This window comes from Danio rerio, chromosome 16, assembly GCF_052040795.2.
Source record: "Danio rerio strain M-AB ecotype USA chromosome 16, GRCz13ab, whole genome shotgun sequence".
Lineage (NCBI taxonomy): Eukaryota > Metazoa > Chordata > Actinopteri > Cypriniformes > Danionidae > Danio > Danio rerio.
Window position 1 is genome coordinate 44032719 of NC_141036.1, and position 22604 is coordinate 44055322.

Genomic DNA, 22604 nt, shown 5'->3' on the forward strand with positions numbered 1-22604 from the left:
TATTCACGAGTCACAAATGCCAAAAACGCGTGTTTCTGGAAGATTGTCCTAATGCGGCTTCCGTACCCACGTTGACTAGCAGAAAAACGTAAGCAATTTCTTTACTTTTGTTTGTTATTAATATAAAAGCAACTGATGTCAAAGCATATACAAAAAAAACATTCTCTAACTTGATTTCTTGAATGCGTATACAACGCAAATATTCATTTAGCATCACAACTACTCTGCTAGCTATACTCTGGATAGTATGAAAGTGAATTCGCTGCTCGTGTTTACAGTCATGTTTTTGCTAGCATGAGAAATACTAAATATTTGAACGAGTAAAGAGGAGACTGAAGCAAAATCTACTTTAACTGTCAAGTTAATCTCTGAGGTTACCACAGAAATGTTTCCTGAATTGAACAGTCTTCTCAATGCTTCTCCAGACACTTTCAAACCTGTAAGTGATCATTTATCGTTTTGTAAACATGATGTAACTAGCAGCGTTACTGGCTAACCGATGCTTTCTGTACTTTAAGGGGGACTTTATCCTGCTGTCTGACAGACAAGCTGATGCATCGTTTCTCATTCATCACTATCTGTCTTTCTATTTACGTGGTGAGTGAGTGAGCTCCTCTAATTAATATCAAAACCACACTTTAAAGCAGTTTTTAATAATTAAAACCATGTTAAGTTCTGTTTTTGATCTAGGTAATGAATATCAGGGTTTTTGTTTGTGGCTTCAAATTTTAGTTTCTAACTATCAAAAGATATACGATCTCACAAATATTGGGATTAGAGATGGCTCTCTATACAGTCAGCCATGCGTCCTATTTATTTTTTTTAGTAAATAATCAATTGTTCTAATAGTGACTATTAAAGTTGTGCAAATGACAAATGCTAAAACAAGAGCTGATATATCGTTTTAGCATCAAGATCACGTATAATATAATATAGCGTATAAAATAATATGTGATCATTCGCAATAGGCACATCAGTATGTGCAATATTGAGTCTGGATTATAATTGATAATTTCTCAAGTGTTTTGGGGTTTTGAAAACATTCAGGCATAAGAAATTGTATTGTTTATAACTTTTACAAGTTAATAACGATGCATTTTATTAAATTGTTTCTAAAACTAAGACCAATTATTATTTTACACTTGATTATTCAATTAGACCAGATTAATAAAGTGACTAGGCCGAAAAGAAAATGAATGAATGAATGGTTATGAATGTGACATACAAAAACATTAAGGATTGCGGTTTAAACTTTTCTATTATATTTCAAACTGATTTTATCCGTTTGTCAACAGGAAGTTAATTGTTTAAAACAGTTAAAATGTTGTGTAATCACTTATTCCTTTATACTTTAATAAAAACAGGTCAAAGTATATAGTTTCGCTTTCAATTTACACGTGATGAAACATTATTTTACTCTTTTACCTTCACAAAAGCAGAATGGGATCTATGCTCAGAAAATAAACTTTCTGAAACTCAGCCAGAAATAGAAACAACATCAAACTTTTTTTAAAACTCTTTAAACCTTTTTTTTTTTTTTTTACAGAAGATGTCATATAGGACTTACGAGACACGCACATGCACATTTACTCAAAAGAGAATAACTTCCAGAATGTCAATATTGCAACAGAAACCAAACTGTTAAACATATACTTGCAGAATGCCCCATTTTTAATGTTTGCACAACGGATGCCCTTCCACATCCATACACACTCAAACACTACGGACAATTTAGCCTACACAAATTAACCTGTACCTCAAAATCTAATCTAAATTATCTTCATGAAATCAATAACTTTATTATATATATTTCCAGCTGGCTGTAAGGTGTGTTTTCTGGGTCTTGTACAGTCCTTCAGCCACTACAGTGCTGTCGGTCAGAGGCTGGTAAGTCTACATCTACTTGCATTATTTAGTAATTTCACTGATGACAATAATTATCAGTCTTGATGGTGTGGTTTCTGGTTTCTGCGCAGGGAGTGAGTTTGACCCAGGCGAGAGAAAAAGGCCAGCTAGTCTTTCTGGAAGGACTGAAGGACTCTATTGGAGCTATTTTAAAGGAGGACACCAGTGAGGGGACACAAGCTTTGAGTTATCTCAGGCACGTAAAGCATCATTTAAGCTAATTTATTTCAAATGACCCTTCTAGGGCTGTGCAATATGATGATATACAGTCAGGGCCAGATTTGACCAATAAGCGCGGTAAGCGGCGACTTAGGGCCTCAGGAAATGTGCGGGCCCCCAAAAAATAACTAGAAGTATAAATTATATCTATAAATTATATATTCAACATTGTATTCTCTAATTTAGTAGAGGGTCTAATATACAAGTGTATCATAATTATTACCTCTGCGCATATTTGTCCCTCACCCCCAATATAGAAGTTCAGCTGTCAAATCGGATAAAGATTTATTTTAATTGAAACTAATAATTTATTTATTCATTATTTTTTAGTTGTTTTCGTTTTGTGTTAAAGAGATGTAGAAAAGAATAAGGAAAAATAATCGAACCAAACAAAATATATACACATACACACACACACATACATGCATGCATACATACACACGTGTGTAACTTTAGTTTTTTTAAATAAAAAGTCTTAAATGTGAAAAACATTCCATAATGTAAATAAGTTGTCATTTAATAATGTCAATAACTCAATTTTGACAAAAATGTCAGATAGAACCTTATAATCATAAGGTGAAGAAATGTACAAGATGCATCATTTTGGGGAAAAAAAATTCGCATTTACATTTGAACAAAAACTAAGTCAGGATTTGAAAGGGGTATGAATTATTTTGGGCTTGAGTCTATATAATATTATGGATGAAATAAAAAGTCTTTAGTTTTTAATATTGTGCTCTATCGATTCTATCGTTTTAGTTTTCATCATTTGGATGACTGCAGTCTGGTTGCAGGAAGAAAAAAACCAGCATGGTCAGAATGTTGCAAGCTTGAAAGTGCAAAGTTTTAATTTTGCATGTTGGTTCTGTTAAAATTCATTTTTAAAAAGGTTTCATATTTCATTAACATTTATTTTAGATTTCTACATTTAGAAATTAACATTTGGCCAGGAATTTTAAATAAAAGTGAGAAAAACAATCATATGAATGAGTATATAAGAGCATTTAATTTCAAAAACAAATAGTCCTTTCCATGCGGTCGATCTTAACAGGTTTTACTGAACTTACAAAAAAAAAAAAAAGTATTGTGATGTATATTTTTATAAATCGAATATGAAGTGACTTGTTTTGTGATAAGAGATTTTTGTCACATCACCCAGCCCTATAACCCTTCTCATTAAGTCAGAAAGGAAATGGATTTTGAAATGTGTTTTGTGTTTTAGGTCTCCTCGTGCTGGACTGGAAGGCCTCTTCAGATTTGTGGAAAGTTCATTGTGTCAGAGCGGAGATGACGGTCCTCCAGTGTTGATCATTGATGATCTGAGTGTGCTTTTGAGTTTAGGTGTCAGTGCTGGAGCAATACTAGACTTTACTCTCTACTGTCGAGCCACTGTGTGCTCCGAGTTACAGGTGAATCACCGTTTTTAGATCAGTGACTGCACTAAATTTAAATTATATTATAAAATATTAAAAATGAAATTACATTTGAAAATTTATTAAAAATACAAAACACACCAGCTCCTCTGTCTCAAAAGTTATTTGATGCACCACAATTTAATGTCTTCACACAAATCAGAAAATTCCAAGTTGATAAGTTTTAGCAATAATAGTGTGTTTGAGAGTTTTATTTTGCACAATTACGTTATTAATAAATAATAAAATTAGTAAGCTATTAACAGACTATTAAATCATCATGTTAATGGCAATTGAACATACTGAAATTCTTCCTAAGAGATCATGTAACACTGAGGACAGAGCGGTCATATTTTAAAATATGAAATTAAATCACATTTTAAAATATATTAAAGTGCATACCTCTTCTGTAGGTCTCAAATGTATTTGAAGCTTCAGTATTAAATTTCTACAAACAAATCATAAAATCTAAAATTGCATTTCTCAGTATTGCTTATTTTCCAATACAAATATCTAATTATCCTTAAAAAAAAAATCAAGATATATTTACTTAGATATATTTCATTCAAAAAACAAGTATCTGTAAAAGGGGTTTGAAAATGTCTTTTAGGAATAAATTAAGTCAACTTTTCTGAGCCAATTGGCAGATTATTGTTCTGGTTTAGAGCATAAATTTGCTTCATTTTCATCAGTTAAAAAAAAAAAAAGTAAATGTGTTTTCAATAATTATTTAGGAATGTATATATTTGCACTGACAAAATGAGACAAATACTTAGAACAATCACTTGTTTGCAATGTGATCATTTACATTTAAAGAACAAGAATTTTGTTGCCTTCACATTATTCATTAAATCCTTTAATTGGTCTTAAATATTAAATCTACAGAAACCCGAATATTTTACTACACATTTGGTTTTAACTATTTTAATAAAATGAACTATAAATGTATATTGATGTGCAGGGAAATATGGTGATTCTGGTGAGGTGTGAAGAGGAGGATGCTGATGATGATGAAGAGGGATTAAACCTGCTCCAGAGGGGACTAGTTCATCAGTGTCATCTGGCCTTACATGTGAAGGGTTTACCTACCGGCTACTGCAGGGACATACACGGACAGGTGCATGTCTCATGCTACAGTTCACTTATAGACTCTATTCAATTGCTTTTTAAGGTCCCGTAAAGTGCTTTGAAATGTGCATGTGCATGTTTTTTATGTGATGTTTAATGTAATCTCAACTGAAAATAAAGAGAGGGTGGGACTGTAGAGTAGCCCCTCCCCTTTTTAAAAAACAGCCAATCGTGTTGTTTTAAACACAGCTCTGCCAGTGAGAGTGGTTGAGCTCAAGCGCATCAAATGAAAAGCAAATGAGAACCATCTAGAAGGGGTGGGGCATGATGGATACTAGAGAGCATTTGATTGGTCAAGCTTTGAGAAACTACAAACTACAAGCTTTACATGTTTATATCTTCTAAACGTGAATTGTCACTATTTTGGAGCACACCAACATATAGATGTCCTTAAAAACTAACATCTAATTTTTTTTATTTTAATTTCATGGGACCTTTAACTGATCTGACGGTTTTGTGTGTTTTCAGATGGAGGTTTGGTGGCGACAGGGGGAAAACGATGCTTACAACCAACGGAAAATATTTCAATTCAAAGTTCACGATAAAGGAGCTTCGTTTTTCACCCGAGGGACTTCTAGAGCAGTTCTCTGAGTTCTTAGATCAAATATTTATTGTTTAGGTCTCTTATTTAAAATTATTTCATGACTATTTTATTTTATTAAAATACATCTTTAGTGCATTTTCAGTGGTTTTGTTTATGTGTTGTATTTTTTGCGATGTTCGTATTGTGTACCAAAATGGACCACCATTCAGTGTGCAAACATGCATTTAAAGCTGGAACAATAATGCTTGTAAATGTCTTTGTTTAAAGACACAGGAAAAGGACAGATACATGGATCAGTCATGCACCAAGTTATTTAAAATGTTCAATTCAAGTTTACTAGAACAGCGCTTTACATAATAATTATCATTCCAAAGCAGCTTCACAAAAGGTGCACATCATTACATTAGTCAATATTAGAAATGTAAAGTTATGTAAAGGGGTTGGCAGTATATAAACGTAGTTAATCTGCAGCATTTAGTTTTACGCGTACCAATAATAATACATGTTGAAGTTTATTTGTTTAAAACTTTAATTGAATATTTAAATGCATTTGATTTTTCACCACAAGAAAAAAAAATCAAATACAAGTTCTCCATTGAGGGTCCTTTCATAAGATAATTTTAAGTATATTGAGATTTTCTATGGATTAAATGTGCAGTCGCATCAATATAATTAAACAAAAAAAAAATAACATTTGTAATTTATTTGTAGCAAACGTTTAACGTTATTCAACTTATGAACAGCACGTTTCAGTCACTATTGTAAATTTACGAAAGAGGGCGCTGTTGCGTTGATGATGATGATTATTAGGGTTAGCAGCAGCACATTAATTTGAACAAAAATTACATGAGGTTACAAAGGATTTCTATTTTTAACTCTTTTGAAATTTCAAAATTAACAATCCTTTAAAAAAAAAGTGGTATGCACAAAAACATGAAGCACCACTCATCATCAACACTGAGAAGCAGGCTTTATCAAATAAATAAATTAGAATGATTTCAGATCTTGGCAAAAGATAAATTAATAATTCACATTTTTAAATACATTACAAAAGTTATTTTTAAATAATCAAAATGATGCAGACTTGCTTTGAATATTTCACAGAGCGTGTCGAGACTTGTGCTCTCAATCACGTCCACTGATATTTAGCCAAACAAAAGCACTTATGCTACTTGATGTTGCGAACTTGTATTTAAATGTATTGTCACAATTACATGGTTTTTGTACCACGAGTAGTTTGCTACTGCAATTTGTTATTCTTAGACATTTACAAATATCAGCAAATTAATCTGGCAAAGGAATGAAAGGGATAGTAGCCTACATTCAAAAATGAATCTCTCAACATTTACTCACTCTTTACTTTATCCAATCCTGTTTGAGTTCCTTTCTTCTGTTGAACACAATAGAAGATATTTTGAAGTATGCTGGAAACCTGTAACCATTGATTTCCATAGTAGTAAAAATAAATACTATGGATGTTTAAACAAAGAGGAATGGATTAAACTGCTGCCTAACTCTCAACTGCTCCTCATCCACCAATCAGTGTGAGCAGTCAATGATTGGCAACAGGTGATGGCCATTATAAGTTCTTGTAGTAAATTAAGAGGCTGCACCCAAAATCGCCCCCTATGGACCTTATTCTGCAATGCCGATGTAAACTCTTTTCTGCAAATGTTTAAGAACTTCGGATTCAGTTGTCTATGAACAAAAATTACAAGGAATAATAAATAGAAGAAAACGATTAAACTACTTGCTCTATAAACAACCATGTTAACCACAATACATAAAAATATTAGACAAAATCAGTTTAAAACATTCAGCAGAATGAACTATTTATCAAAAAATAAATGGAAGTGGACTAAATCTCAAGTCAATAAGATTAAAAATGGCTGCCCTTGCTATTACGCGAGAATAAGGTTAATAGCCCCGTTCACTTAATTATGCCTTTACGAGATGTGGTTTGCCATAAAAACAAATGCCCATGATTCCAGCCTTTCAACAGTGACATTTACAATAAACTGAGCTCAATCAGTTTTAATTTAACTAGAACATCAACCAGCATTGAGCATTCTACCAGTAATCATCTGCTTGCCTGATATGTTGGAATGTTTCCACAATTTGAAATACTGTTATGGCGTGTTATAATCTTCAACTATTTTAAGCTGCTTTAGCACAATCTACAAAGTAAAAAGTGCTATAGAAATACAGATGAATAGAACTGAATTGAGCAAAGCCATCTGAGCCCAGAGAAGAAGCTGCAACATGAGGCCCTTTGAACCCAGTGGTGGAGCTGCACCAGGGGACCCACTGAGCCCAGAAATATAGCTGCGTCACATGGTCCACTGAGCCCAGAGGTGGAGCTGCTTATTTTATTTGATTGTTTATTGGTTTACTGTCATCATACTGAGTTGCTTGATATATGGTACACAATTGAGGCAAAGAATGATCAAGTAAAAAGCGGTATAGAAATAGAGATGGAATAAAATTGAATTGAACAAAGCCCTCTGAGTACAGGTGTGGAGCTGCACCAGGGGACCCACTGAGCCCAAATGTGGATCTGCGCAAAAAGGTTCACTGAGCCCAGAGGTGGAACTGTGCCTTAAGGCTCACTGAGCCCTGAAGTAGAGTTGATTATTTTATTTGACTGTTTATTTGTTTACTGTCATTATACTCAGTTGCTTGATATTTGGTACCCAAATGAGGCAAAGAATGATTAAGTAAAAAGCGGTATAGAAATAGAGATGGAATAAAATTGAATTGAACAAAACCCTCTGAGCCCAGAGTAGGAGCTGCACCAGGGGACCCACTGAGCCCAAAGGTGGAGCTGTGCAACAAGGCTCGCTGAGCCCAGAGGTGGATTTGCGCCATAAGGCCCACTGAGCCCTGAAGAGGAGTTGCTTATTTTATTTGAGTGTTTATTTGTTTACTGTCATTATACTGTTACATGATATTTGGTAACCAATTGAGGCAAAGAATGACTAAGTAAAAAGTGTTATAGAAATACAGATGGAATAAAATTGAATTGAACAAACCCCTCTGAGCCCAGGTGTGGAGCTGCACCAGGGGGCCCACTGAGCCTAAAGGTGGAGCAGCACCACAAGACTCACTAGGCCCTAAAGTGGAGCTGCCTATTTTATTGGACTGTTTATTAGTTTACTGTCATTATACTGAGTTGCTTGAAATATGGAACCCAACTGAGGCAAAGAATGACTAAGTAAAAAGCGGTATAGAAATAGAGATGGAAAAATAAATTTGAATTTAACGAAGCCCTCTGAGCCCAGAGTAGGAGCTGCACCATGAGGCCCTCTGAGCCCAGAGTAGGAGCTGCACCATGAGGCCCTCTGAGCCATTTGAGGCAAAGAATAATTAAGCAAAAAGCGGTATAGAAATAGAGATGGAATAAAAGTGAATTGAAAAAAGCCCTCTGAGCCTAGAGTAGGAGCTGCACCAGGGGACCCACTGAGCCCTGAAGTGAAGCTGTTTATTTTATTTGACTGGTTATTTGTTTACTGTCAGTATACTGAGTTGCTTGATATATAATACCCACTTGATGCAAAGAATGATTTGAATTTAAATGATTCTACAGAAGATAAACAAACTTTCTGTTCTAAATATATGTCCTACTTTTTCTGTTTCTGGAATATGTGCTATTCTGAATATTTGTCCTACCTTTTCTGTTTCTAAAAGAGTCATTTACCACCAATATGGGATTTTAGAAATCTTTTACGGTAATGCCACATTTTGAAGGAGTTTAAAAAGTCACTGAAGATCACAATAGGAATGAGAATTACAATTCAGGAACGTCTTTATCCTCCACTGATAGTAATAGTTAAACGCCAATATTACACCAAAAAAATTATACATAATTATAAATATAATGAAAATATTCTGAGCTAGAGAATAGTGAGTTATATCTGACAGGGAATTATATTTGACATTTATTCGCCATTGCTCTTTGTAGTACAGGAGAGTGTTTGTTTGTGGGACAACTCAGGTATTTCTCACCCAGTTGAGGAGAGGTGGGAGCCTGGGAGATTGTGGAGAGGGTCAAGAGCTCTGTCCGCCTGTCTCGGTGCAGGGGGACCAGCATCACACACAGGGCAGAAGAATGTTTTGAAGACCACAGAAGCCCCTCATTGAAACTGTGCTGGCTGCATTCTCTGAAACCCCTAGACTGCACTTACCCAAGGAATCAGAGCTCTGTCCGGAAAGCAACCGTCTGGCAACCTGAGCAGGAGGCTGCTGGCCATGGGAGCCTCCAAGGTGAAGGTAAGATACTAGAACATAGAGGGAATTCACAGAGATTCAAATCTGGATCTAAGATGGAACACACACTTTTTGGAGTTCACATCAAATTAAACATGCAAAAATATACATAGAATGTTAAATGCAAATGTATACTTTGATTTTCCAGAACCATTTGTGAAAATAAAATATAAAAAATTTGCTGAAATAATGTTGGCATTCAGCGTAACCAGTGTATTTATGTAGCAACTTACTCTGACCTGTACTTATTAAAATAATTGGTTTGTAAACATTTTATTTATTAAAAACTTCTCGCTGGCCAGTGGGTAAAATCTAATTGTAAGGAAAGTGGCAATGTGTAAAAAAAATATTTAAAGTTTTGGGGCTGCACTGTGATTCTTAAATAGTGTCCTTTAAGAGGTTATCAAATTATTCTTGTTGTAATTATGCCAAAAAGATAAGATTATTTGATATATAAACCATTGTGATATCGAATGACATTTCAGTGGGGGTCTTTTGCAAATCGTAAAAAGATTTAAATAAGTAAAATAATAATAGTAAAATATAATTTTTAAAAATGTTTAATTTATACATTATGAAACATTACAAAAATATACAAAGACATAAAAATGTAACAATTAGCAAATACACTGAAGAGTATTTTGAGCAAATAATATTAATAATAAAAAAAAAAATAAAAATAAATAAATAAATAAATCAGGGGACTAAATCACAAGGAGCAGGATCAAGCTGAAGAGTTTGGACATGTTTGCGAAGGGGTTCCCACAATTTAATAAAAATAGTGCTAGGTCGGAGAAGAGAGTTCCTATTTGTTTTTTCTCATTTCAGTAAAATAAAGAACATTTCTTATCCAACAAGTGTGAGAAGGAGGGTGAGGGCTCTTCCAGTTCAGAAGAATTAATCGCCTAGCCAGAAGAGTTAAGAAGGCTACAAAGCCTACAAAATGAGAGGGTAAAGTGTGGTCGGGCGGAAGAACCCCAAATAATCCAATAATTAGACACGGTGGGATATCAACAGTGGTAATAGCTGATAGCGAGAGGAATACTTGTCTCCAATAGACATATGGATTAGTAAAATATACATTTTTGACATAGAATCAACTTTATTTATGCACATTTAGTGGCTCAGACGGTTTGCTTTGTCAATATGAAGTGTTGTCGTCAGATTCATATTGGTTGGTTTTAAGCACTGTCTTGTTGAAAGCAAAAAGCAAACAAATTGGTCACTAGGGAGAAATCGTTTAATGTATGGATTCAACCAATGCGTTGTTAATAAGTGCATATTTAGGTTTAATGTTCTAGAATTACATCCATGCATAATAAACATTTTTACGCCATTTAGACTGACAAATAGAATTAATTGCATAGTAAATATATAACAAACTAACTGCACTGTAAAACATATTGGTTAATTGTTGACGTTGTGAATTGTATTATGGGATGTTGATCTCACTCTACATTTCAGTTTGATGTTAAAAATTCAACTCTACAGTTTAAGAAAGTGACTTTTAATGGCATTGTTGTTGTTTGATATAATATAATGTATAAGGAATAAGGTATGTACTGGCATTCTATTTCAAAGTTTTTGTACCATAATATACAAGACCAACCCAGACAATATACCACTTCAAGCAATTAAAAATGTTCATAACAGTCAGTTTAACAAACTTTTCAAGATTAAAAGTTGAAGGAAAGATCAAGGTCCCGCAATTAAATTTGAAACATAAATGAACAGGAAAAAAATTAAATCACAAAAACTGCTCATTTACAAATATTTTTTACAGTATACATAGATAATTTTTTATGCCAGTATTTGTTAATGTGTGTCGTCAGCAACTTATTACTTTTTTAAGATGTCCTGTGAGACCAGTATAAAATATATTGCATATAAATAGACTTTTTATTAATGTTTCTGATATTATTAACCACTTGTAATATGTTTCACAATACCAGATTTCAATACAATAATTTAGTTTAATAGCCTGTAAATGTTACACAGTTAAAGAATTTAAGGTGACAGAGATGGAAAGGTATGCAGCACCTCACTGTCCCAGAGACCCTGTAGGTTTGTGAGGAAGCGAATGCTTCAGACTTATGAGCCATTTAGCTCCACCCCATCACAGTGCAGCTTATTAAATACATATATATATATATATATATATATATATATATATATATATATATATATATATATATATATATATATACACACACAGTTGAAGTCAGAATTATTAGCCCCCTTGAATTATTAGCGCCCCTGTTTATTTTTTTCACCAATTTCTGTTTAATGGAGGGAAGATTGTTTCAGCACATTTCTAAGCATAATAGTTTTCAAAACTTAACTTAACAGATTTATTTTATCTTTGACATGATGACAGTAAATAATATTTTACTTGATATTTTTCAAGACACTTCTATACAGCTTAAAGTGACATTTAAAAGGCTTCATTAGGTAATAAGGTGAACTAGGCAGGTTAGGGTAATTACTTAGGCAAGTTATTGTATTGTATTGTATTGTATTGAACAATGAACAAACCATGAACTACTTCTAAAATACTGTATAATAATTAATGTAAATGTGTAATTGCAATGGATTTTTTTTGTCATTGAACAAGAGATCCAAAAATGTCAGTTGAGTTCAAAGGTCAAAGGTCACATTCAGTACTGTACGATAAGCATGCAGTACTGCTGTCGCACAGAGAAAGTGAGATTTTACAGGGAAATGAAAATGGGCCTTTCAACAGTCAGGTCTGGAATTTGAGAGCAGCCTGAGAACTGTAATGATGTGAAGCGTTTGAGATTTGATTGAAATCTCCCTCTTTTCTGCATTTACATGTACATTCTTGGCTGCATATTTTACCATGATATTGGCATGTTAGTTAAATATGATGTGTATGACATGACGTATACCAACAATTCTACAAATAACAATTACAGGCATCAGCTGATGGCGTCTCAATAAACCCCAAAATATCACTGGGCCACATGCTGATAAATGTGCATCAGATAGCAGGATTAGAAAGGTGATTGAGACTTGTCTCGTAATTCAAATATTTTTCCTCACAATTCAAACTTAACATCTCACAGATCTTTCCCATTCATCTCTGAATTGTGAGGAAAAAAAGAAGAATTGTGAGATATTGCTAAAAGATGCAAAAAAAAAAAAAAGTAAGAAGATTGAGACTATCTCTTAATTTTGTATTTATGTTTTATTTTTTTGATCAGCATTCTGAAATTCATCATAATTTCAAGTAGGATTGCTGGAATTATTGCATTTTTGTCTTTCTTCCTCATATTTTTTTCTACAGAGTCGATTAGGAACTTATACATGTATTTGTGAGGAGTTGCAATTCACAAAAAAGTCCAAAATTTGAGATAACATTCACAGTTACCTATATTTTTATTTTATTAATTATTTAGGAGAAACACACTTTCATAGACTGACTTATAAGATCTTATAAACAACATTTCCAGTGATTTTTTGATTCATTATTTAGATAGAAAATCCTTCCTATTCTCCATGATGCTTTGTGTGAATATGGGAGTACATAGCTAATGCTATCATTAAAGTGTATGCAAAAAGGCCAAAAGTACCTCTCATTCTGTTTTCACAATGTTTATAGATAATTTGTAGTGCAACCTTATTATTTGAAGCCATGTTTTGACAGTTCCCCAAAACTGGAAGTGCAACCATAATTTGAAACAATGTCGTCAAGTGCTAAAAGGTCTGATTTGATACTTTTGATAATTTTTTTTTAAATTCATTTTGCCAGTTCAATCACGGCCTAAAATGTTTGTTTCTCTCAACTAAAAGGTCATAAGACAGAATCATAAACATCTCTGGATGAATAAACGTTTACCTGAAGTCCATTGTTAACAATACTTGTAATTTGTAAATGTCTTATATCTTCGTCTACAACAAAACAAGCGTGCAGTTTGAGGGCAACTGTGCTGTAGATAAAGACGATTTTTACCAATTGATATTTGCAAAAACATATAAAACAATTATCAAAGTATAGGCAACACTGCTAATCATTAGCTATAAAAACAACTTTAGCAAAACAGATACGGACATGTCTAAAACGCTAGAACTGTAATGATGTGAAGCGTTTGAGATTTGGTTGAAATCTCTATGTTGCATATACATGTACATTCTTGGCTACTTACCCTAATATTGGCATGTTAGTTAAATATGATGAGTATAACGTAAATTAACAATTCTACAAATCACAATTACAGGCATCTCAATAAACCGCAAAATACCACTGGGCCAAATGCTGATAAATGTGCATCAGTTAGCAGGATTAGAAAGGTGATTGAGACTTGTCTCATAACTCAAATATTTTTCCTCACAACTTAAACTTGATGTCTCACAGATCTTTGTTATTCATCTCTGAAGGAAAAAAGAAAGGATTGTGAGATATGGCTGAAATATGTTAAAAGGTCAGAAGTTTGTAAGAGACGTTATCTCTTCATTTTGTATTTGTATGTTAATAATTTTTTTTTTGCTCAGCATTCTGAGATTCATCATCCAGAATTTCAAGTTGGATTTTCAGGAATTATTGAATTTCTGTCTTTTTTTTCCTCATATTTTTTTCTACAGTCAGTTATGAGCCTATACATGTATTTGTGAGAAATTGCAATTCAGATGAAAGTCAGAATGTTTAGATCAGTGGTTCTCAAACTGTGGTACGCAGGCTTCCTTCTAGTGGTACGCGGAGGATTCGCTGAATAAATAAAGTAAAAGAAATAAAAACACTTTTAACCCTTTAATGCGTACGATAAGCCTGATGTGATCAGTAGAAGCCTGATTTTAATAGGGTAAACCTTTTATTTTATTTTCAGTTTTCTAATGTTTGTTATGTATTCTATCATGTGAAGCTAACCTCCCTGTATTTGTAATGGTTGTTGGGGCATATCCTCTATTTTTATATCCCAGTGTTGACAGGTATAGTTTAATGACTTGCTTTTCTGACACACAGCCTACTCTAACGCACATTAAGCTGATATTATTTCTAATTTAAATATGTAAATTTAATTCATATATTTAAAATACAAGTTAATGTTTATATTTCAAAGATATACAAAAAAGTTGTGTGTACATGCAACATATATTTCAAAATTTATAAAAGATTTTATATATGAATATGATGACATATAGCCTTTATTTATGAGGTCCAAGTTTTGATGAATAGGTTACTTTATGATAATACTTTACATTGAAGTACAGCAGTTTTCTTGCGTTGTGTCATTTTTAATCAACTTTCAAAATCACATTTTAATTTAAACATTGACGTTTTATTTTTTACCTGTGAACACAGTACAGTGTTAATGTTCAAACTATTTATAATGTTTAAAGTGGCTGACAATAATGAATATTCATAACAATAAGAATTAATCTGCCACGTTTTTGAACTGTGCAGCTATACATATACTTGGGTTAATTAAGCCAACTACGCTACTGTATTTCTATACTGGTCATTATGGTTTGTCGTGGAGAGAAAAAAAATTCTGAGGTGGTACTTGAAAAAAGTTTGAGAACCACTGTTGAAGATAAAACGTCAGTTACATATATTTTTATTTTATTCAGATTGACTTATAACCATCTGAGAAACATTATATCATTTCAAGTGGTGCTTTTTCTATTCGTTATTTAGACAAAAATTTCATATTCCCTATGATGCTTTGTGTGAAAAATATGGGAGTACATTTCAATAAGTGTATGCAAAAAAGGCCAAAGTACCTCTCATTCTGTTTTCACTGTTTATGGATCATTTGTAGAGCAACCTTATTATTTGAAGCCATTTAGTTTAGTTCTTTGGAACGAAAGTTTCCCAAACCAAAACTGCAACCATAAAGTAGTCAAGTGCTAAAAATGTCTAATTTATACTCTGCATTTAGTTTGACTCAGTTTGATTCATACTGACAGTTCATAAACGCAATAAAATGTTTGTTTCTCCCAACGAAAAAAAGACAGAATCATAAACATCTCAGGGTGAAGTAAATATTTACCTAAAGTGCATTGTTAACAACACGACGATGCATTGTTTTTTCGCGCGTATAGCTTGAGGGCAACTTTGCAGTAAGTTAGATAAAGGCAATTTTACCAACTGATATTTGCAAAAACAATGATCAAAATACAGCCAACCCCCCTAGTCATTAGATATGAAAGACGTTTTTAGGAAAACAGATATTGACATGTCTATAACACGCGGGAAAACTCACTTCTAAGAGAAGTTTTCTTCTCTGGCGTTTTGTATGTGGCGATGAGCTCCTCTAATTAACAACCACTAGAGGGAGATATTTATAAACAACAATGTTGCAGGGGTGCTCAAGCTTTTTCTTACGAGGGTCCAAAAACCAAACTTAATTGAGGTTAGTGGGCCGACAGTAAATATAGTTGCCATAGGTCATTTTCAAATTCATTTAATAATATTTAAAAATAGCTAGAAAACATTGCTTTATATTAACTAATACTGTATTTTTTTAGTTATTTTTTAACATTTTAAAATGAAACTATTACAGTTAAAAACAAAAAACTATCTCATTTATAACAGAATGGAGTTACACTAGTTTTTGCCTTGATTTGCTCACCAATGTCTTCTGCATGGCCCTCTATCCGTTGAGTGACATAAAAAAAATCATATATATTTACATTTAATTAATTTCAGTTAGCTTTTTTGTAGCTCATAAATAAAACAAACAAAAAAGGTTTTGTCAAATTAGAAATAATAATCTCTGTTAAAGACATTTGCCCCAACCCTCTCCATTTTTCTCACTCGCTTAAATGGGATGGTGGGCCAAATCAATGACCCAACTTTGGCCCGCATGTCCTACTTTGAACATCTCTGCTTCAAAGTGATAGTTCAAACCAAAATGAAAACGATCATCATTTACTTATCATTCACTTTTTGAATTTCTTTCTTCTGTTGGACTCAAAAAGAAAGAAAAAAAAAAGCTGGAAACCTATAACCATGAACTTCCATAGTATTGTTTTTCAGGTTTCAGCTTTCTTGTGTTTAAAGAGGAAAAAAGTCATAAAAAGTTTTTAACCACTTGAGGGTGAGTAAATAGTGAGTCAAATTTCATTCAACTACCTCTTTAACTACATTTACCCCTAGCCAATCACTATTTGTAACCCTTTTCAAAAGATTGTTATGATGCATTTAACGATCATTATAATCTTAAATCCTTGAAAGTTTTTAATATTTAGATTTTTTTACATACATTTTATGTATTCAGGTATGTTTTATATAATCTTTGCATCACATTACAAAAAACTAATTACTGCTTGTATGAGTCGTTTGTAATGCAGAGTCTTTGGGGCAGGACAATAAGTTTGACTTAATTTTCTCTTCTGGCTGCCGTCATCAGTCTCACACTATTTTTTTTTCTTTCCTTTAAAAGTCTAGATAACACCATTGTTGAGTTTTTCATTTATTATTTCAGCAAACAGAACTGTAAAAAATATTTGTTGTACACTCCTATTCACTGCACTCCAAGTTCAACTATGACAACTTCTGCTGAGAAACCTGGAAATGTGAAAGGGTCCATTTTACCAATATTTTCTACCACACATACTCTTTATTTATTCCTAATCTTTTATTTCTCCCATGGTAAAATAATAGATGTAGTTTTATAGTTTCCAATTAATATGCTGGTTTTAAAATCTAGACATAATTGATATGCTGGTTTAGGTTTTTAAAAATAGTTTAACTCATTATAATAATGTTTCAATAACTATTATTTTTAGTTTATATAGGCCTATCTGTTTTTTTAAATCAGCCATCACATGCTCCATGACATCATTTGTGACATTTCAGTTCATCACGAGGAAGTGCATAACAGGAAGAAGGTTAATTTAAGCACATGAAGCCTTTCTAAAACAGATAAGGGTAGTTTAATAAGTTTAATAAGTGTATGTGTTCAAGGAAAGGACCAAATGAACACGGGAAGTAAGTAATTACATACTTCTGAAAGTCAAAAGTAATTAAAATTACTTTTAACAAAATGATGAAAATGACAAGGGAAACCCCAATGTAAAGAAGAAAACCATTTCCATAACCACACAAGGAAGGGAAAATTCCCTTTCACTGATCCAGCTGCTAAAATAACAAACAAAAGACAGCTGTGCACATTTCTGAATGTAAACAGATCATTGGTATCTCCAATAAAGTTGTGAATCTACTTGCTATTTTAACTTTAATGGATGGATTTCCACCCAGACTGTAGATCAAAGGTGTCAAACACAGTTCCTGGAGAGCCACAGCTCTGCACACTTTGACAGTCCTGCTGTAGATATAGACTGTTCTGTATTCTTCCTGTGTGTTTTTGTATGACGGTGCTAGTTTTGTATTGATGTCAGGTATGGACCGTGTCGCTCAGCTCTGTGTTCCTGCTGTGTGTTCTGCAATCTCACGCCCAGCAGGATTATTCAGGGTTACTTTCAGGTGAGAGTACCACATGACAAAGAAAGGTAACACTTCATTTTGATGATCCATTTGAGTATTAGTAGGCTGTCTGCTTAATATCTGTTGATACTGCTCCTTCAACAGACATTTAACTGACTATAAGAAACTTTGCAAGTACATGTCAACTTACACTAACCCCAACCTAACAGTACTTATAATCTAATGGGAATTAGTTGACATGCAGTTGCAATGTAATTTAAATTCAACAAGCGGACCATCAAAACAAAGTGTGACCCAAACAAATAATAAATAAAACATTTAAATGGCAGATTTACATTTCCTAATTTCTTTTCCAATCCCAGGAGAGCGCATGTATGAAGGCTCCATAGCTGAACGATATGATGAACATTCTGGATACAAATACAGAGGTAACTGAGATATTACTGTTCCCGCCCACATCACACACAAAATAGTTGTGCCATATTAATATACTTGTTATTGTAATATTCCCTTTTTACTGTAACTACAACAAAGTGCAAACTAAAATTGATTTAAAAAAAGAATACAAATGTAATTATTAATAATAATAATAATAATGGTTTATAAGTAGATGCAGTTCACATGAAGCATGCATATACTGTACTGGCACATCCTTGTAGCTTTTTGGATACTGTATTTAATTTATGCTTAATGATACAAAAACATGCATGTTGTATTTATGCAATATGTTAATATACAAACAAACTACATAAGCTTGTAGTTGTGAGGTGAAAAAGGCTGTAATTTGAAAGCTGTAAACAAAGAATTTGGAAAAGAAGAAAAAAAGCACTTGGACAAATTTAAATTCTGAAAAAAAAACAAAAACATTTTGTTCAATGAATTATCAAATTCAGGGAAAATATTGGTAAAATATTTTTCAGATGCCCAGTATACAGTTATTTACTTGCGGTGCTTAATATAATTTTTTGTATTAATTATACAGTTGAATTCAAAATTAGTAGCCCCCCTTTGAATTGATTTTTCTTTTTTAATATTTCCCAAATTATATTTAACAGAGCAAGGACATTTTCACAGTGTGTCTGATAATCCGGAGAATTTTCATCCGGAGAAATGTTTTTTCTTCTGATTTGTTCTATTTCAGCTATAGAATAAAATCAGTTTTAAATTTTCTAAAAAACATTTTAGGGACAAAACTATTAACCCCTTTGAGCTATATATTTTGATATTCTAAAGAACAAACCATTGTTACACAATAACTTGCCTAATTGCCCTAACCTGCCTATAACCCAATTAACCCAGTTAAGCCTTTAAATGTCACTTTAAGCTGTATAGAAGTGTCTTGAAAAATATCTAGTAATCATAGCATCATGGCAAAGATAAAATAAATCAGTTATTAAAAATTAATCATTAAAACTATTATGTTTAAAAAATGTGTTGAAGAAATCTCTCTGAGGTTAGGGAAAAAAAATAAACAGGGGGGCTAATAATTCTGACTTCAACTGTAGGTCTAACTCCTGAGAAAATATGCCAGCTAGGTTTCTGCTGGTATCAAATTTATATTGTCTTGTTGCAGTTAATTGCTGAAGCTTTTATCACAGTATACAGTACTATTACAATGACCTAAGCAGTAAAAATTATTATTTTAACAGGTAAAATAACCAAGAAATGCTTAGTGTATTGTTTTATTGCATATGCAGACAAAATAAATGTTTGAAACAAATGACTAATCTCATTAGTAAACATTATTTAATGCATTAAAATCAACAGTGAGAATCAACCATTTTTTAGATTCATGGTAAAGTTAATAAAAAAAAGGACTAAAATCTGAATCTTATATAAATAAAACGACGGTTTTTGATTTTAACGTGTTATTAGACATTAGTGAAATGAACATCAGCTAAGATTAATAATTGCTTTTGTAGTAAATGAACAGATGTTAACAAATAGAGTCTTACTGTAAAGAATATATATATATATATATATATATATATATATATATATATATATATATATATATATATATATATATATATATATTTTTTTTTTTTTAAGATTTATTTTTGGCCTTTTTGCCTTAATATTAATAATATACAGTATGAATATTCCTGAAAGGCAATTCCTAAAAGTTTAAATAATTAATAATTATCCACTGTAAGTGCCCACCATATCTGTATTGTGCATGTTCATTATCATGATATGATAGATTATTGAACAACAGCATGTTTAATGCCAACTTAAATGCAAAGATGCAAGTTCAGCATGTCTCATTCCTGTTAAACTCTCTGAAAAAGAAACTTTTTTTTTCTTTATCATGACAGGTGATCAAATAAATTTGTCCTTACACTCAGATATAGACTTATATATAGAACTGCCAACTTATCCAGCATATGTTTTACACAGAGGATGCCTTTCCAGCTGCAACCCAGCTCTGGGAAACATCCATACACACTCATAAACACATACACTACAGCCAATTTAGCGTACCCAATTCACCTATAGCGCATGTCTTTGGACTGTGGGAGAAACCGGAGCACACTGAAATGCCAACTGACCCAGCCGGGGCTCGAACCAGCGACCTTCTTGCTGTGAGGCAACAGTGCTAACCACTGAGCCACCATGTGGCCCTAAAGAAGCATCATAAATATTTTTTGGAGTGTATCCAGTAAACTGCAGTCAGAAGAACTTAATGGCTTAGTGTCTCTTATCTTCTTCCTCAGTTGATTATCCTGCAGAGTCCAAACGCGGCAGTGAAGACGAGCTCTCAGCATCTGGATTTGACCCATACGCCCCTGCAGGCACCATGGTCACCATGATCACTGAAGAAACCTACCCATACTCCACAGGAGAGGAGTCTTTTGATTACGCCAAAGAGGACAAAACCTTGATGACACAGGTCCCATATGGAGGAGATGCTGAGTTGGGACAGGAGGGACCTACAGAATGTGACTGTGAACCAGGAGAGCCTGGATTTGGAGGCTTTGCGGGACCCAAGGTTGATAAATGATGTGCCTTCGAATCATTTAAACACTGACCTACCTTTAAAGTTCAATGTACACTGTTAATAAAAATTTAGTAAATTGAATTGTTTTTCTCTATAATATGAACTGTATTTTACTCAGTTATGCAGTATGTAACTGTATTTTAAAGTTGCATTGTGAAAATGACTGCATATTTTACAGTAAAATATACAATACTGTAAATACTTATACAGCATGATAAATAGTGCTGTAAATCTGAATACAGTATCCTTGCTGTAATTGATTTACTGTAAGTTACTAGTGAACTGCTGCCAGTTACTGTAGATTCTACAGGATTTTTTTAACAGTGTATTCTTCAATAATTGCTTTGTAGGGTTCAAGGGGTCTACAAGGGAAACAGGGCTTCCCTGGAGTTCAAGGAAGGGAGGTAAGAACAAAACAAGATTTTAAAGTTCATGGCATTATGTAGCATTTCACTGACAGTGTTAACATAAATAATAAAGATGTATGAGACTGCAAATAGTTTAATAATCATAACTGAAAAATCCACAAAATATGGAGATTTTTTTATTTTATTCAATCTTTTTTGTCAAAGTGTGTTTTTTGCTAATATATTGGCTGGTATTTTGGCCTGTCACAGATAAATAAATGACCAAACCAAGCACATAAAACACCAGTAGGTAAAATTGCTCAATATGCACTTGATCAATCCCATAATGCGCCGCAGTAATGAATGTACAACTATCAATGTACAGTCAACGCTTATAGAGAATACCCACAATGCACCGTGAGAGTTCACACTCTGAAGGAATTTCCACATCTTTCTACAAGATGGCATCCACAGTAAAATCTTATTTTTAGATAAATTAGTTATTTGTTAAATTAACATTTTTCCCAGTGATGGGTTGTGGCTGGAAGGGCATCCGCTGCATAAAAACATGCTGGATAAGTTGGCGGTTCATTTCGCTGTGGCGACCCCGGATTAATAAAGGGACTAAGCCGAAAAGAAAATGAATGAATGAATTAACATTTGTATATACAACCAAAATCAAAATATTGTGTTTCATTACTAATAAACAGCTCGCTAAGTGTTAAATAACTATTGAGTTTTACATACAATCCGTCATAGAGGATATATCAACCAGTAAAGCACAAATAAAAGCAGCATCCGGTCCAGTGCTTTCATCAGATCGTATACATTTTTTCTTTCATATAAATCGTTTTATTAGTGGAGATTTTAGATACAGTTCTTTAACAATACTAAACTAAATCTTTCATTCAAATGATTCATTTTAAACAGCTGATTCATTTAGAAACAAAAATAATGTTTTCAAGAATGGATCATTGAATCTATTAATTTAAAAGCAGATTCATACAGGAAATACAGTAATACACTTAGTATTACTACTTGTATGGTCAACTATTGTATAAAGACAATATCACACTTTCGATGTGCTGATAATTGAGAGAATTGTGCTGTTGCTTGTGTGATATTTTTACTGAGTTAACTATGTACTATACTATACTATACTATACTAAAACTATATACTACATACTACAAAAACCCATACAGGGATATATAATATATATAAATATATAAAATGCAATTCAGACTTTTGCACACATGAACTGCTTTTGCACAGATTTTAATATTTTTGAAGCATGTTGGAAGGATTAATAAAGTTTAAAAAATGTAATTGAGCTGTCCTAAAAACTTTTAAATCGAGCACTAAAAAGTACTA

General features: G+C 32.9%; 3 protein-coding genes across 4 annotated transcripts in view; 2 read left to right on the forward strand and 1 right to left on the reverse strand.

Annotated features, from left to right (window-relative positions):
* Positions 1-6693, reverse strand: part of cdc42se1 (CDC42 small effector 1) — a 47668-nt gene extending 40975 nt beyond the window's left edge. Inside the window, exon 1 of the mRNA XM_087286300.1 lies at positions 6562-6693. The gene's annotated coding sequence lies outside the window, so the exon portion shown is untranslated. The remainder of the gene's footprint in view (positions 1-6561) is intronic.
* Positions 51-5345, forward strand: elp6 (elongator acetyltransferase complex subunit 6). Its single transcript, NM_001103142.1, is given in 7 exon segments — positions 51-439; positions 519-597; positions 1817-1887; positions 1977-2101; positions 3347-3533; positions 4498-4653; positions 5133-5345. Coding segments are annotated over 7 exon segments (795 nt in total). The 5' UTR covers positions 51-385; the 3' UTR covers positions 5256-5345.
* Positions 6694-9284: 2591 nt separating the features above from the next.
* zgc:113232 overlaps positions 9285-22604 on the forward strand; it is a 29331-nt gene continuing 16011 nt past the window's right edge. Inside the window, 5 exon segments of one of the 2 annotated variants that reach the window (NM_001014359.1) lie at positions 9285-9477; positions 17839-17923; positions 18247-18312; positions 20602-20876; positions 21236-21289. In NM_001014359.1, coding sequence (NP_001014381.1) covers positions 9457-9477; positions 17839-17923; positions 18247-18312; positions 20602-20876; positions 21236-21289 — 501 coding nt within the window. In that variant the 5' untranslated portion in view covers positions 9285-9456. 2 annotated transcript variants of the gene reach the window in all.